This window comes from Elephas maximus, chromosome 12, assembly GCF_024166365.1.
Source record: "Elephas maximus indicus isolate mEleMax1 chromosome 12, mEleMax1 primary haplotype, whole genome shotgun sequence".
In the NCBI taxonomy this organism is placed as follows: Eukaryota; Metazoa; Chordata; class Mammalia; order Proboscidea; family Elephantidae; genus Elephas; species Elephas maximus.
Window position 1 is genome coordinate 76,789,759 of NC_064830.1, and position 17,857 is coordinate 76,807,615.

At 43.7% G+C, this 17,857-nt stretch overlaps 1 protein-coding gene across 1 annotated transcript in view; it reads left to right on the top strand.

Moving 5' to 3' along the window:
- LOC126086641 (nodal modulator 1) overlaps window positions 1-16,480 on the top strand; it is a 63,849-nt gene extending 47,369 nt beyond the window's left edge. The window contains exons 23-31 of the mRNA XM_049903151.1: window positions 1,413-1,526; window positions 3,086-3,213; window positions 4,083-4,224; window positions 7,819-7,902; window positions 9,572-9,682; window positions 11,562-11,663; window positions 13,517-13,636; window positions 14,172-14,264; window positions 16,105-16,480. Of these exons, the coding sequence (XP_049759108.1) occupies window positions 1,413-1,526; window positions 3,086-3,213; window positions 4,083-4,224; window positions 7,819-7,902; window positions 9,572-9,682; window positions 11,562-11,663; window positions 13,517-13,636; window positions 14,172-14,264; window positions 16,105-16,236 (1,026 nt within the window). The 3' untranslated portion in view covers window positions 16,237-16,480. The remainder of the gene's footprint in view (window positions 1-1,412; window positions 1,527-3,085; window positions 3,214-4,082; window positions 4,225-7,818; window positions 7,903-9,571; window positions 9,683-11,561; window positions 11,664-13,516; window positions 13,637-14,171; window positions 14,265-16,104) is intronic.
- Window positions 16,481-17,857: the final 1,377 nt, after the last annotated feature.

A 17,857-nucleotide genomic window follows, 5' to 3' on the forward strand; every position in this document is an offset into this window, starting at 1 on the left:
TTTGTCATCCTTCCCCTGCACCTTCCCACCCACCATCCCCAGGCAACCACTAATCTGCTTTCTGTCACTGTAAATTGGTTTGCATTTTTCAGCACTTTATGTAGATGCAGTCATACAGGATGTACTCTTCTTTGTCTGGCTTCTTTCACTCACTGCAATTTGAAGATCTGTTGACTTGAGGATGTGTGTATACCTTTGAGGAAGTGTTTTAAGCTTTCATCCTTGGCTCTGTTCTGTGTTGAAGGACACAGAATGTTCCTGTAATGGTGTCTGATGTTTTTCCTTCTTCCCCCAGTCCTTTTTGGAAGGAAGCATGCTATGTAATGTACAAAGTGAGTCTGGGGATCCTTGACTGAGTATTTACAACAGAGAAGCTAAAGGAAAAGAATGACAGATTATATCCCATTAAAAATTTAAAACACTATAGTGCAGAGTACATTTTAAACCAAATTAAAAGACATCCAAGCTGAGAAGAAATATTTGTACCATAAATAATAATTCCAGTTTTCAAAGAGCTGCAAATAATAAGAAAAAGACAACCCAATAGAGAAAAAAATGGACAAAGGATATGAAAAGGCAATTCAGAGAAGTAAAAGAAATGACTAATAAACAGAAGAAATGTCCCACCCCTTTAGTCACAGAGGAAATATAAAGGATGTTACCATCGAAATACTGCTTTTGGGGTTAAATTTACAGCAGTTAAAACAATATCCACGTTTTGGTGAAGGTGTGTTTTCCTACACATAGGTAGTTTATGGGACTCTAAATGGTTACAGTCACTTTGCAGTGCAATTGGGTAATATCTTTCTGAATTTAAAGTGCATGTAATCCATCAGTTTTACTCCTAGGGATTAAATAATAATAATATTCAGAAATAGAGAAAAACACAAATGCACGAAGATAAATATGTTCGGGGACATTTAGATGCTTCTCCTTTTCCACCCCAAAAATAGGTGGCTGGCCCGTGTGTCGTGGTTTGCCGACCCTGCTTTAGAATGTTATGCAGCTGTTAAGAAACAGTGAGGTAGCTGTCTGTGGACTGACAGGAGAGAAGCCAGGATAAATTCTTGAGGGAAGGAAGCAAGCAAGCTGCAGAACTATATGTGTAGTGTTGCCATTTTTGTTTCACTTCCTTTACCCCTCCCCCCGCAATAAACTTGCCAGCCTGCCAACAATATATGCAGTGTTTATCAAATTTCTGTGGATACAGAAAGTTCTGGAAGGCTATACACCACACTATGAACATTAGTTACTCCTGGGAATGAAGAATAGGCTCCCCCGTGCCCCTTCTTCCCCAGTGAATAACAACTGAGGAAAAAAAAACCCAGTAAGAATTACCTCTTGATTTGTGAAATAATACCTTCATGGGTATATGAGTTAACCTTGCTGGGATGTTACTTTCTCACCCTCAGATAAAAGCTGAAGATGACCAGCCCCTCCCTGGGGTCCTCTTGTCCCTCAGTGGTGGTGTGTTTCGTTCCAACCTCTTGACTCAGGATAATGGCATTCTGACGTTCTCAAACCTGGTAAGGTGCCCTTATGCAATTTACTGCCTGCCTATCATCCCCAAGAGAGAGCAGGGACACGGTGCAGGACTTAGGTATTACTTGACAATGTGAGAACAGAAAACTAACTTGGAGTGCTTTACGTTTCTTTGGGGACCAAATCTAATTAGAGTCTTGCTCATACTAGGACTTAATGCTGCTGATTCATGTTCCCTTCCACGCATACTTCTTGTTTCCTGGTCACCCGCTTGTCACTAAGACAATGTAATTAATTACCCTGGCCACAGTGGCTCCTTTTAGGCATCCCTGTGTTTTACCACGGCATTACATTGTTTATAGTGTCAGGTTGCATTTGGTGGTTAGCTTGTGTGTGTTATTTTTTTTGCAAAGCAGCAGAAGGCACGGAGTCGAGGCTGAGGTTGGGGTTGAAGCAGAGGCCCCCATGTCACCCTAACCTCTGCAGAGGCGCATATGGAAGCGTGGAGCTAGCTCTTTGCACGCATACTCACGCCTAGGCCCATAAAAAAAAAATAGCCGGAAGTAAAGGGGCGGCAACCGGGTCGCCTGCGTCATTTCCGGGAGCGCGTGGTTGGCGTTCCGATTCCTGAGCTCCCTGAGCGTTGCGCGGCAACGGTGGGCGATGGCTGACTTAGTCGCCCCGGCTTCTGTCCTAGTGGTTTCCTGGGGCATCTTTCTCTTTTCCATTCTGCTCCCACTTTCTCACGCAGACGCGAAAGAAATCAAGAAAGCGACCAGAGGCGGGAGAGGAGTCCTGTCAGCCGACACTGCGGAGTCACCCCGCGAAGTCACCTGTTCCCGCCGGGCCTGCCTTCGGGAGGCCGCGGGGGGCTGTGGGGAGAGCGCGGGCTCTGGGGTCATGCAGGCCCGCGTGGGAGCTGTGGCTCCACACGGCGGGAAGATAGCACCAGTGTTTCATCTGCCATGTAGTCTGAGGCCCTGATTGGTGTGGACCCAGGAGGTCCATGCCAACTGACCATCTTTTCAGTCCCCGGGGTAAAATGACTGTTACCGGGAGGTCGCAGAGAGGCAGTGGGCCATCTCAGAAAGATCACAGCCTTTGTACACCCCCAGCTCCAAATCTTCCTTCTGCTACTATTGCTGTGTCATCTCAGGCAAGTTACTTTACCTCTCTGAGCCTCAGTTTCTTCATCCTTAAAATTCACATACGATTTCTACCTCACAGGGTTGTTGAAGGCTCATGACAGTGACAGCTGTGGTCGTCAAATCATTGTAATTGCTTTAGTACAGTTATTTATTGTAGAGGGAGGATGACCATTTCAGTCTGTCTAGGAAGCCCTAGAGTTATTGTGGCTTAATTCCGATCGCTTGTAACTCTGATGCACCCCCTCCCTCTTTTTTTTGCATTTGTCATTTTAATTTTTTAAATTTTATTGTGTTTTAGGTGGAAGTTTATAGCACAGATTAGTTTCTCATTCAAAAATTTATACACAAATGGTTTCGTGACACTGGTTGGAGTTGGTGCCCCTGGAGTTGGTGCCCCTCTAAAGCCATCCCTAGAAGGGGCAGCAGAGGCTTAGTTTGTGGTTGTCTCTCGGCAGAGCCCTGGGCAGTATTACTTCAAACCCATGATGAAAGAATTCCGGTTTGAGCCATCCTCACAGATGATCGAGGTGCAGGAGGGACAGAACCTGAAGATCACCATCACTGGGTACCGGACGGCCTACAGGTGAGCAGTTCCTTTTTTTTTTTCTTTAGAGCTGAGCTGTGGAGTCACACTCAGACGTCTCCTGTCCACAGACTCATCCCAGTCCTCAGGCTGATTTTATTTAGGACACAAGGGACATAGATGATGTGAGGTTAGAAGATTTTTGACTACTGCCATTTCCTTCTAATACCTCACTAGCAGTCTGGTCACTAATCTATTTTGATACTGGCCTGAGAGAACCTATGTAGTTGCTTAAGATTTTTATTTTTTAAAAGTTTTAAGCTTGAATTAAAAATTTGAAAGAAAGAAATGCATTCACTTGTGTAAAAATTCAAAATACTGCAAAGAGTATGTAATGTGGTTTTCTGCCTATCTCCCAGCCACCCAAGTTCCCCTTCCGGAAGGCAACTGGTATTTCTTAGTTTTCTGAATATCTCCAGAAAGAGTTTATGCAAATACTAGCTACACACACACACACACACACACACATTTTTACACATGTATGCAAAAGCATGTTAGATGAGATTAATCAGAAAGTACACGTGAAATGAAAGGGGAAGTGATTTATTTCTATTTTATTGAATGCTTCATTATTTAAAGTTTCGAAAAAATAGACTAAAATAAAACATAGGCTTTTTAAATTACAGTTTTTTGTAGCATCCTTCAGAATATATGAAAGAAGAAATTGATGACAACTGTCCCTCTGGTAGGAAAGTGAGGCTGGAAGTGGCATAGCTAGAACTGAATTGCCTAGGTCACTGGGTCGCGATTCTCCCCTGGACCGTTTTGCACTGTAAATTGTTGGTAAATGCAGGACACTTTACCTGAGATCCTTTGTGTGCTTTAGAAAACCATAAGAATATGCTTTGTTTCTCCTTTTGCCACTGTAGTTGTTATGGCACAGTTTCTTCTTTAAATGGAGAACCAGAGCAGGGTGTTGCCGTGGAAGCTGTGGGACAGAATGACTGTAGTATTTATGGAGAAGACACTGTGACAGATGAAGAGGGGAAGTTCAGATTACGTGGATTGCTGGTGAGACTTTGAGCATGTTTTCTTAGTGGATTTTTTTCATACTGTGTTCAGAGGTGTCTTATTGTGCTTCCGGGACTGCTGGGAGTGTGATAGGCAAAAGGGTAGAACCTCCCAATCCCTATTTCAACTGACACAGCTTGCCTTTTATCCAGATGACATATGCGGTTAGGGTTCTGTGGCCAAAATAAAGTTTGAAAACCATGGATTTGCTGCACCTTTTGCCTAGGATTAGGTAGTTATTGCTTACGCTAGGGATATCAAACCAAAACCCTATGGGTCCAGGAGAGAAGTGTGAATGGTTGAAGGAAGTTGGCTGGACAGTAGGGAGTGGTGGGGACTGTGGTGGGCTAGAGAGAGCATGGCTTATGTATAGGGGCAGTTACCACTCAGTTCTAGTTCATGATAGCCACATGGGGAGACAAGCTCAGTGTTGTCTGTTAGTTTGAATTTTTAAAGAGACTACTCAGAAATTCAGATTGCCATGTGAAAACTCCTGATTTAAAATGTTGACTAACTTTTTAAAAAAAACCGTAATTTCTTTGTGTGGGCCAAACAAAAAACTTGTGATTTAGAAGTCCTTAGGGCTTCTAAATCACAACATTTGGCTTAGGATTTCTGGTGCTTTTTTCCTCTCAATTTTCATTTGTTTGTTCATTCATTATTTGCTTATTCAATAGATTCTAAATGTCTATCATAGAAGTTACTGAGAAGGGGCTGTTTACTGTAGGGCATCTTTTGGGGATTGGGCAGCACTGAGTGTGCTGAACCACCAGGATCTGGGGTTTGGTCCCTAGCCTTTTAGATCCACAAACTGATGGTGTTGGTTAATCCCAGAGACAGTCATGTCTTGGTGACAGACTAATATTTGTCTAAATCACATGCGCTGAGATGCAAATCAGTTTGTTTATATACATTGAGGCAATATTGTTCTCTCCCAAAGTCAGGGATGCTTATGTTTGTGTCCAGGGCATCCCTATACCTGGAAGTCAGGTTGAAGGGTTGCTCTGAGCAAAGAGAGTTCAAGCAAAAGAAGTTAGATGGATTTAGGGGGTGTCTTAACCTGGCCATGCTAAGGACTGAAATATACCTGTTCTTATGGGCCAGCGGACAGAGCTGGAGCACACTGTCAGGGCAGGCTCCCTGTACCCAGCTCTGTGTATCACTCTCCTTTTGGTATGTTTTTGTCAAATTCATTAATATGAGAGTGATCTTGGCATCCTTACACAGGAGTCTGGATGAGCTTTACTGTTGATACTCCTCCTAGCTGTTCTCTGCTCCCATGAAGCGTGCTGCTACGGTGACTTACGGTCCTGAGGCACGGAGAATGATGTTTGCTGTCCGCCAGCCTCCTCCTCCTAATGGGTATTCGTTCAGCCACTGGAGCTCACTTATAGTGTTTTAGAATTGCCCCCCTGTGGCACCTGGCACCTTACCATGTATAAGGCTTGTGCTAGGCACACATTCTGAGGAATATCCTTTGAAGTTTTTCATTGACTGTTTTGGATTTGAGTTTGCCAGTCTCCCAGAGGATAGCAAGCTGGAGATGTGTTGAAGTTTCACTAATGATTGATCCCAAGTTAGGATGAGCAGCTGGGCCCATTTGTTCATTTGACCTTTCCGGGCAGTGTGCTTGTCACGACATCTTGGGAGAGTAGCTGCACTACCAGATATTGCTGCCAAAGGACGCAGGGAGTCCCTGAGGCAGGCTGCCATGAGGTAGGAGTTGGGAAAAGGTAGGACCACAGCGGCTGCCCTGATCGGATGCTGCCCAGCCGAGGCACTGGAGTGAGCAGGTTGTGCCTGCTCTTCTGCTGCAGTGGTGCTGTCTCTCTTTTTCTTCACAAGTAAATAACTTACATCTTAGGTCCCTGGGTTGCACAAACAGTTTGCACTTGACTAAGGTTGACAGTTTAAACCTACCCAGTGGCACCATGAGAAAGAGGCCTGGCGATCTGTTTCCTTAAAGGTCACAGCCAAGAATACCCTATGGAGCAGTTCTACTCTGTGACACATGGGGCCACCGCGAGTCAGAATTTACTCAGTTGCAGTGGGTTCTCCCCCACTCAAGTGCAAATAGCTATTTGTGAACCAAGCACAATGCTACCAGTCCTAATTGAGCTGTACAGCGAGCTAATACATCTGTTGATGGTTATAAATTTGGTTGTTCTTGTAGTTTTTTTTTTTTAAATAATGCCTTTATTATCTCTGAAAATACTGTGTGCTTGTTATGAAATGATTCAAGCAATGTATAGAAAAGATGAAAGTGAAAAAAATTACCCCAAAGCTACCACCTGGAAGGCTCGTGGTTGCCATGCAGTGAATGCCTTTTAGATGCTGCTCTGTGTGCATACAGAGATGGTCAAAGCATACATAGTTTCAGGAGACTGGAACCATATTATCCATGCTTGTTCAAAAATACACTGTGTTACAAATAGGGCTTTTCCCACTAAGGTGCAAATAGACATCATTGAACTCAGCCCAGTGCTTTAGATCCTAATTGAGTCATCAGATCAGTTACGTGGTGGGTGGTCAGAAATTAGTTGTTTTAAAGTTTCTTGTTTGTTTGTGTTTGCCCTTTTAGAATAATGACTTTTTGGTAAATGTGGTACTTGTCTAGGCATTCAAACAAGAAAATAAAAGGTATAAAGAAGAAAGTATTTTTAAACAAAAAAGAAAGAAAAATTTCAAATCTTATGTTCCAGAAATAATATCCACTGTTAGCCTTTGGGAGTGTCATTCAAATGTCATTGTGCATGTTTATTTACAGGTAGTTTTTTTTTTTTAGTGGGAATAGGTGGGCAGCAAGGAAAGGCTTGAGTTCATAAGAATAAGGACAATATCATGTTTGCAATTTTGAAATACAAAACAAAATTGAATTTTCCTTGGGTAGAGGAAAATGAAACTGCATTGAGACTGAAGCAGTTGCAGAACTTCAAATAAATATTTCTTCATCATGGGTGTTTTTAAAAATCTTATTGTGGTAAAAAATAACAAAAAAAATTGCCATTTTATCCATTTTTAAGTGCCCAGTTCAGTGACGTTCATCATATTGTATAACCATCACTGCAGTCTATTTCTGACAGTGTTTTTTATCACCCTCCAAAAAAACTCAGGGCCTCTTAAGCAATAACTGCCCGTTCCCCTGCCCTCTACAGCCCTTTGGGACCACTAAGGAACTTTTGTTTCTGCGCACTCACCAATTCTAGATGTTTTATCTAAGTGGAATCATACAGTATTTGTCCTTTTGTGTCCGATTTATGTCACTGAGCATGCTTTTAAGGTTCATCTGTGTCATAGATGTATCAACACTTTATTTCTACTGATAACTGAATAGTGTATCATCACATTTTGTTTATCCGTTCATCTGTTGATGAACACTTGGGTTGACTCCACCTTTGACTATTGTGAATAATGATGCAGTGCCTGGGTGGTTTTTAAAGTGATCCTTAAGAAGGTTAACATGCTGCAGATTGGGCAATGAGGTGGGAAAGAAATACTCCCATTGTGATGACCACATGCAGTCAGACCAGGCTCAGGTCAGGTTTTATGTAATAAGCCCCTTTTGAGAGACTTGACTGCTGAGTTTATTTGCAGCCGGGATGTGTGTACCATGTTCAGCTCAAGGCAGAAGGCAACGATCACATTGAACGGGCCCTCCCCCACCATCGGGTAATTGAGGTAAGGCATTAAATTCTTCTGCTGAATCTTCGTATGATTGCTTTCCTGATCAGAAATACCTTAGTGGTCCTGTGACTGTCTGCATTTCAGCTGTTGTAGGGAGAACTTTAAATCCTAATTAAGGGTCCTTGTAGAATAGTGTCATACTCATAAGCAACATCTTATGTGGATGGTGTTTTTAATGAACGGCATTGCTGTCATGCATTCAGAAAAGAAGTTGCACTCTTGTTTCCCAACTCCCCCCGACTTGTCCTGCAAGCCCTGATCATTATTCTGCAAGTTAGGGTCTTGAGGCATAAGGAGCATCTCAAATCAAGGAAGGGAAATAAAGAGAACACGGGCTTAATTGGTAGCAGGACCACCTAGTCTTTCTATATTCAGATGCCTTTATTTATTCCGTTTGGTGGGCAGAGTCCTTTGATATTCATGATCATGACTTAGCTAAATTGACCCCTAAGGAGGCAGCCTCCAGTTCACAGGAAGCAGCCAGATCCATTTGAAGTAAGACTTTCCTCTTACTAAATATCTCGGATTTGCTGGTCTAAAGGGCTTGGGTGCGTAGAGAGAAACTCACTCTTGGTGGCTTTATTAGGTGAATGTTAAGCTTGAAGAAAGGAGCCTGGGTGGTGCATTGGTTAAGCTCTTGACTGTTAACCAAAAGGTTGGCAGTTCAAACCCAGTAGCTGTTCCACAGGAGCAAGATGTGGCAGTCTGCTTCTGTAAAGATTTACAGTTTTGGAAACCCTATGGGGCAGTTCTACTCTGTCCTGGGGGGTCGCTATGAGTTGGAATTGACTTGATGGCATACAGCAACAATAAGCGTGAAGATGGGGAGGGGTTAGGGTAGAAAGTAGGTTCCCTGGGTAGTACAAATGGTTAAGCGCTCAACCACTAGTTGAAGGGTTGGCAGTTCAGACCCACTCAGAGATGCCTCGGAAGACAGGCCTGGTGATCTGCGCCCAAAAGGCTACAGCCTTGAAAACCTTATGGGGAAGTTCTACTCTTCACACATGAGGTCTCCAAGAGTTGGAAACGACTGGATGGCAACTAACAACAGGGTGGAGAGTGGTGGGCCAGGTAAGAGTTTTTGGCCTAGGAAGTGGATTTTCTTGATGTCTTTACGGCGTCTGACATTTTAAAGGGCTGCGATGGCTGTGTCTCATACCGCAATGACTTACAACTTACATATTTCCCTGCCGAGGTGATTCAGGCCGGGATCATAAGCAGTAGTGCAGACTTCAGCCAGGCAGGGGTGAAGGAGAGAAGTGGGCTGTCTGGGTTTCGCAAACTGGAGAGCACAGGCTCTGCCCAAAGGTGGCAGCTGGAACTCAGAATCCACTGATTTTTGTCCTGTAAGAGCATCGTCTTCCTCTTCTTTTTCAAGAGAAGCCAGAAAATCTGACTTTGAACATGAAATTTCCTGCTTTTTAAGAAGTTGACAAGGAATTAAAACTTAACCAAAAGCGGGAAAAAAAATACTGTGCACATCAAACAAACTGCCCTTGGGCCAGGTATAGCCTACCTGCTATCAGTTTTACCTTGACCTTGAGCTACTTCAATGGTGCACTCTGCTACCTTAATATAAGAAGTGAGTTTGCTATGAAGCAGCTCTCAGCTTCTAGCTCCTCCTCCAGCTTCCTTAATACCAGCATTCTTTGTCTTTTTCTAGGTTGGGAATAATGACATCGATGATGTAAACATCATAGTTTTCCGGCAGATTAATCAATTTGATTTAAGTGGAAATGTGATCACTTCCTCTGAGTATCTCCCAACATTGTGGGTAAGCTAGAGACCAGCTTTTTAAGATTAAAATATTACGTTTTTTTTGGCTTTAAGACAAGGGGGAACAGGCTGTCTGTGCCCACCTAGCTCTTGCTGTAAGCACTGAAGGTAGAGATGCTCCAAAGTGCCACCTGCTGAGGGTTCGGGTTGAGATTTAAGAAACTTTGATCACAGCATGTATGTGGGAGAGTGATTGCTGATCATTGGAGAGAAATGTATTCTAGTTCAGATAACTGTTTTGTCAGCAGTTAATCTTTGGAGGGATTGTAGCAGAGGCCCGATGAGTAATCAGTACAATCTAGAGCCTAACATGGAAAGACAGTTTTAAGACAAAGTGTCTCATAATTTTTTAACTCTGTCCAGGCTCGAGGTAGTGAGCCCCGGAAGCCAGGCAGACTGGGCTGTCTCCCTGTCACTGGCAGTTCCCTACTTTGTAGCTTTGGAGGAATCACTTCATGTGCATATGCCTCAGTTTCCTACTCTGTGAAACCAGGGAGTGGGCCTGAATGACATCTTAAGGTCTCTTCCAGCTGTAACAAAATCTCTGTGTCTGTGGTTAATGAAGAAATACTTGTCAAATACCCCGCAGTCCCTTAGAAAACGTTAAAGCGTTGCCACGGGGGTGTGTTAGGAAGAGGCACATTCCGTTTATATAGAGTTAAGTATCTGGCTTCAGTGAGAATGTGCTTAGGTTTGAACTCAGCCTGCTAACCACCCTTTAGGCCAGTTGTTGCAAACCTGTGTGCCTGTGGGTCCTAGGCAGGTAATGTCAGAGAGTGAAGATGGCTGGATGAGTTTTGGGGCAAACTGGAGAAGCTGTGCCCCATCTCCGGGGTCGGGGGGAGTGGAGGGAAGGAGAGAGAGCCACTCCTCAGCACCATCTGATTGCTGCCATATTAGATTTCTGGCTGAGGGTTATTGCCACTTCCCTGTTTTCCAGAGAAGCTGGAAATTAGAATTATTTGAAATTCCCTGATTTTTAAATATAGGCAATGAATTCAAATTTACTTAAAATACTCTTTGGGGCAAAAGAACACTGACCCACAGGCCTCCAGTCTATGACTTTGTTTTAGGAAAACTCCTCTTCTGTGTCATAAAATATAGAAAAGTGTCAGCTTGGACCTTGGGGGCAGGGGTCTCTGGCATTCTCTTGTGGCAGGTGCAAGATGTCACCTCACAGTCTTTACATTGGCCAGGACTATACCTTACTCTTTCTTATGCCCCATTGCACATGGTGTAAGAACAGGCAATGAACCCAGGCCTAAGAGAAGTAAAGTCCAGAATCAAAGCACTAAACTGCTTCTTGAAGCAGCCCACAGAACCAAATGCAAAATGGGAACATGTTTTGCGGACTTAGGGTTCCATATCATATGGAGAGACAACGCAAGATGGGCAAGACCCTCAGCTATGTGGGTTCAGTCCCAGGCTGTGCCATGTATAAGCTATATGACCTCAGGTGTCTTTCTGGGTCTCCACAGGGATAATAATAATACCTGTTTTATACTCAGGATTGGCGATAATGTATGCAAACTGCCTGTTGCATGCCTAGCATAGTATAGATGCTCAACAAATGTTAGCAGCTATTCTCTTTAATGTTGTCCTTATAATAATAATTATTATTCTTTTGAGTGATAACAGAGGTTAGAATCTATTTTAAAACCTTGCATTTCTGTGCATGACATGTTATCAGAGTTTCAGATGATTGAGGAATGCATTGTATATAGCTGTCAGTGGAGGGTGGTTTCTGTTTCAGATATCTGTGTTTCCAAAGATCTCTTCCCTTCCTCTCCAAGAGATAAGCTGTCCTGGGAAGTATGAAATGAAATGTTTATCATGTTTCAGTTCACAAGCATGCGCTGTTTGTTTCTGCTCTCCAGGTAAAGCTTTACAAAAGTGAAAACCTCGACAATCCAATCCAGACGGTGTCTCTCGGCCAGTCACTCTTCTTCCACTTCCCCCCACTGCTCCGAGACAGCGAAGTAATGCCTGTGGCTTCATGGTGGTTTCTGTCTGTGTTTTAATAAGTCCACTTTTGAGTTTAAGGAAACACAGTTCTCTTGCTTTTCTTCCTGATACCATTCTACAGAAATGGTTGATGTTGTGATCTCTGAATCAAAGGTGGTTGGACTCTGTAGGGATTCATTTTTCTTAATTAGCTTTTATTCTGTTTACAAAATAATATGTGTTCATAGCAGCAGGTTTTGGAAAAAATTAAAACCACCCATAATCCCATCATCCAGAAGTAACCACCTACCATTGTTAATAGGAATCCTTGTGGTCTTTTCTCAAAGAGTGTGCATACGTCCTTGTGTGTGTGTGAGAGAGAGTGAGAACACACACACACACGAGCAAGTCTACCTACCTGTCAGGGAGCCCTGGTGGTACTTGGCTGCTCACGAAAAGGCTGGCAGTTTGGACTGACCCAGCGGCTCTGGGGGAGAAAGACCCGGCGATCTGCTTCTGTAGAGATGACAACCTAGAGGACCCTGTGGGGCAGTTCTACTCTGTCACACAGGGCTGCTGTGAGTGGGAATCTGCTCGACAGCACCTACCGCAACAGCCATCTGTCCGTCCGTCTGTCCATCCATCCATCCATTCATTCCATTCCATCAGTACTGGGACCATTCTGTACATTGTTTTGTAGTCTGTGCTTTTCAATGAAGAATATATCGCAGATCTTTCCCCCGTCATTACATCTTTTATAACATGATTTTTAATGGTTGTATAGTAGTCCATAATGTAGGAATTACCATAATTAGGGCCCTAATGTTAGATATCATTTATTAATTATAAAATGCTTATTACAATTTTAATTGGACAGAGTTGGTGTGGTGGGAGCAGACTGCAAAGTTTTTGCTTCTTACCACTGGTGGACTTACCTGAGGGTGTCCGTGGTGAACTGACACTGCGAAGTTCCCCCTCCTGGCCTTTCACCACCTGCCATGGGGCTGGTGTACTACGGCCTTTCTCTGCGCAAAATGACTGTAAAGTAATGGAACAAGTTGTGATGAAATTTTGGGGGCCTCATTTCTCCGGGGTGTGTTGCCCTTTGAAAGTCATTTTACGAAGCAGTTTTCTACACCCTTTAGAGTAGTTGCTCTAAAGAGGCACCAGAGTACTGTGGAAACACCTTGGGCTTTGGGGTCAGACTTCATCTGATCAGATCCTGCTTAGCCACCTTACTAGCTGAGTGACCCTGGGCCAGTTACCCTTAACCTTCTTTAGGCTTCACTCTCCCCATCTGTAAAATGGAGGTAACCATACCCATCTTGTAAGGATGAAGAGCAGAGCAGTCATGGGCCTGATGTCTGCATGGTGTCCGGGCACACTGGGGGCACAGCACACAGGGAGGTGACTGTTACTGGTATCATCCCAAGATGCTGAGTTTTCAGAACTTGCCAGATCACGAGCACTTAAATATTATCCCTTAAAAATGAACCATGTTTTGAATTGAAAGCAGCCTTGCTCACTTCAGACATCTACCTCAATCATCATAATTGGCTCATGTTAACTTTTTGTGTTTCATAAAATCAGATCCTCAAATGCCTGTAATTGTCATGGTTGACTGTGCTCATAAAAAAGTGCTGCAGGTTCTGGAAACCTCGTCAGAAGAGAGTCTCAGAAACGGTGGTGGGGGGACGCTGCTGTCACTGATAGTATAAGCCCGCTAGGTTACTGCTCTTATGTGCACATGGGGATTTCTTTAAAAAAAAAAAAAAAATCAAGTCCCTTACATTACAGCCATTATGTTAGATTTTAGTTTTCATTTGTTTTGCCAATCCTGTCCTTTCTAAAAATCCTTTTTTTTTTTTTTTTTTTACTTTATGCACAGAATTACGTTGTGCTTCTGGACTCCACACTTCCCAGATCCCAGTACGACTACGTCTTACCTCAAGTCTCTTTTACTGCCGTTGGCTACCATAAACATATCACTTTGATTTTTAATCCCACGGTAAGTATAACAGGGAGTTAAAAAATAGATGGAAATGGTGAGAGCAGGGAAGGCCATGCAGCCTGGGCTCTGGCCTTCGGGTCTTGGTTGGAGCATGCTGTTTAAAGGTATAATCACTGGGACTGTCTTATTCATCACCATATGCCCTAGAACAGTGGTGTCCTTGTAGGAAAATGTCCCTGAATACTGGGGACTCAGTAAAATGAGACCCATATTTTCAGCCACAGGGATTCCCTGCTATCCCGATCTCTTCAGTTCCTTGGATGGAATAGTACAAATTCAGAGCGAGGCACACCTAGTCATTGGAATGTATTTGTTCCTGAGTGTCAGATAGGAAAAAGTGAGCACTTGGATAGCAGATTATTCATCTGAAAGTCTCTGCAAATTGTCAGTTCCTTACTTTGGATTGCACAGAACACCTGAATGTCCTTGGGTAGCCAGTTTGGAAAGCTGTGTGGATCATGGCTGTATAATCATGGATGCTAGAAAAATGTGAGAAGCGATTGAGGAGTAATGGTACTCTTGGTGTTTGCAGAGGAAACTACCTGAACAAGACATTGCACAAGGATCATACATTGCCCTGCCTTTGACGTTGCTTGTTCTGTTGGCTGGTTACAACCATGATAAGGTAGGAAATCCAGAGACTTCATGAGAAAGCAGGACGGGTCAGGGAGAGTGATGCCTCATAGTTGTGGAAGTGGCAGCTGAGGAATGGGCAGTGTTGTGGAAATTACACAATTAAAAAGAAAATTTATTGTGGTCAAATACACATACTATAAAATTTGCCAGTTTAACCGGTTTTTAAGTGTGTATGTTTCAGTGGCATTAATTATATTCACAATGTTGTGCTATCACCACCACTGTCCATTTCCAGATGTTTTCATTACCTGAAACAAACTCTGACCCACTTCACTCCCCCTACCCCAGGCTGGTAATATCTAATCTAATTTATATATCTGCGCATTTTTTCTAGGTAGTTCCCGTAAGTGGATCCAGTACAGTATTTGTCCTTTTGTGTCTGGCTTCTTTCCCTGAGCGTAATGTTGCCCAGGTTGATCCATGTTGTAGCATGTGCTAGAACTTCATTCCTTTCCATGGCTGAATGATAGTCCATATTTGGGTGTACCGCATTGTGTTTATCCATTCATCCGTTGATGGACACTTGGCTTGTTTCCAGAAATTGCACAGAATTTTAAGGTTGGAAACAACCATAAGGGCATTGCTTGAAGATAATAACTAACCATAATCTGAGAAATAGCCACTGTTATGTCTCATAAGATAGTACTACTAAAAAGAAATAGCATAAGGCTGGTTCCTGTGAGGCGCAGGGGTCAAGTTTATCATGGATTTCCCACTTTGCCACTATTTTTGACATCAGCCACTCCCCCCCGTGGCACTCTCTCACTGCTGGGTTTGATAATTTGCTGCAATGGTTGCAGGAACTTTATTAGGGTAACAACACAGAGCTGCTAACAGGGTGCAATTGAGGATTGATAGCAGGCTTATCAGGATATAACTCAGGATGAGGTACACAGGCGAGGTCTGGAAGGATTCCTGGAGCAGAGAGCACATCTCTACCTTTGTCCACCAGGAGGTTCTTAGGCCAGGAAAGATCCAGGACAGATCTCGAATGGCCCTAGCTGCTTTAGGCTGGCTTCAGCTCTAGGCTGGCATCACATTAGCTCTTGAAGCACCACTGCTCTCTCAGGACACCCTATGCTCAAGGCGCCCCAGCTCTGCTCTCTGGGCAGCCCCTCCACTCCAGGCGACCCCTGCTCTTGGCAGGACAGCCCTTGGAGCAGAAATACACTCAGACTGGGTTCAGCCTTTTCACTCTCCTGCTGCTGCCCAGGCCTGTTCGTCATGTCCACAGCTTCTGATGTCATCACAGCACTGCCGCCTTATACAGCTCTAAGCCTGTTAAACCTCTTTTAACCAGGTTTGGGAGGGTTTCTGGTGCGAGATGCCTGTGTCCTAATGGATGCGTCATCCCTCTCATCTCTCAGCCAAGAAGCGCCCCCCAAAACCTCTGTGTTTCAGCCCTTCATATAAGCCAGTCCTTGTGCATTACCAGGGGCCAGCTCCCCAGCCAACCTGGGGAAAGGTAACAAACCCTCAGGGATCTCAGAAATCAGGACCAAAAGGCCAAATTGCTTTTTGTAAGGTGATTCCAGGCATCAAATCCAATCCCTAGGCCTTCTCTCCAGACTGTAACATCTCTCCTAATTTTTACACCTGAAATACTTCCAGAGATGTGTTGTTCACTGAGAGAGCCCAGCCTGTCTCTGGTGAGCTGTCTCTACTACAGAGGCACGCTTTATTTTGACCTGAAATGCACCCATTCACACAGTGGGCATGATAGTGCCGGAAGAAGGGAGGTGTGCCAGTATGTGAGACACAGAAATGTCCATCTGGACAGAAGTCTTCTCCTGGTATCTGTCTTACACGCACACTGTCTTTTTTTCTAGCTCATTCCTTTGCTGTTGCAGTTGACAAGTCGACTACAGGGAGTCCGTGCTCTTGGTCAGACAGCCTCTGACAACAGCGGCCCAGAAGATGCAAAAAGACAAGCCAAGAAACAGAAGACAAGGCGGACGTGAGGAGGAAAGGGGCCAGCTGAAATTTCACTTGGGTCAGGCCACAGCAAAGGGTGTGAAGGCATGCGTTTGAGTAACTTCAGGCATGTGCTGTTTGCCCCATGCTCCCTCTGTTATTGTAGCTGCCTGTGCCTGTTCTCCCATATAGGTGGCCCCTGAGGCAATGCGATGATTGGACTCTCCTGTCTCTCTGCCGAATGCAATTTATTTTCTGAGTTGACGATAATTTATTATTATTTTTTTTTTTGTCAAAGAAGTATTTTGAACCCTGTTGGTGATGTGAGAATGTAATTCTTAATTTTCAGCGTTCATTTTCAAGAATTCCAGTAAACATGGTTTCTCGTTCCATAATAAAGTACCTTTTGGATTTACCTTTTTTCTTCACTTGCCTTTGTATTTGGAATTCTAGCTGGAAACTGCAGCAGCCTGTATCCGTGATTAGGAGGATATGTCAGTAAGTAAAAAAAAATCAGTAAAATTGCCTGGTATTTGTGTTTTAGCTCATCACAGATGTACTTCTTATGACATTGGCATAATGCTGGGGCCACAAATTGAGATGCCCGTGGGGGCAGGTAGAAGTCCTGAGTGAAGTGGGCTGGGCAAGAAAAACGTCAGCACAAGAGAGATGATAAATGCCAGCTGTCCTTTGACATCAGTAATAGAACAATAGGGGCGAGTGGGGATTGTGGCAAATTGAAGAGTGCCGACCCCATGTAAAGGAGCCCCACAGTTCCTCAGCTCCAGCCCACTCTTGCCTTTCAGGAATATGCATCCATTTTTTGAGAGAAACCAGAAAATTTTGTGTGAAATCTTTCATGTTTTAAATGTTAGCAACAAATAAAAATATTTTAAAAAACAACATACTTTTGGCCAAACAAAACATGTATGTAGGATGGGTGAGGCTTAAAGGATGTCAGTTTGCAAAAAGGATCCACAGGAATTCACAGCATTTTAACAGCTATTAACTTAATCCTTGTAGGAAATAATTAAGTTACTTATATTGAAGCAGGGGAAACACCCATCTGTTCAACATTTACCAAGTACCACATAGGACAGACGCTGGGGATATGAAGTCAAGTAGAACAGGTGATAATACAAACAGTTTAAAGAGGACAGGAACCACATCTGCTTTGTTCCTTGTTGTATCCCCAGTGCTTGGCTTGCAGTGGGCAATTAGATAGGAATGAGTGAATGCATGCATCAGGGAATAGATGGGTACCACAGAGTACACAACCCATTGTCAAATGGAAGACACATCAGTAAGCAGGCTGGAGTATGGTGAGCTTCGGGAAGCCCAAGGGGTCATGGGAGCACAGAGCAGAGGTCTAATCCAGCCTGAGGACTTGGTCATGCTTCCTGGCGTGATGCTTGAGCAGATTCTGGAAGAACAAAGGATAGAGAGTAGAAAAATAAGGCAGAAGGGTGTTACTGCCAGGACAGATGGTCACCTTGAAGGATTTCCTGGCTCTCGGTGGCCACCGGAAGAGCCGCTGTTCCCAGCCGGCAGCTCTTGCAGTGTTGACCGTATCACTGATTTTCTTTTTTAGTACTTTACTTTTTTTTTCTAATTGTGGTGAAAATACATATAACAAAACATACTCCAACTTGGCAATTTCTACATGTA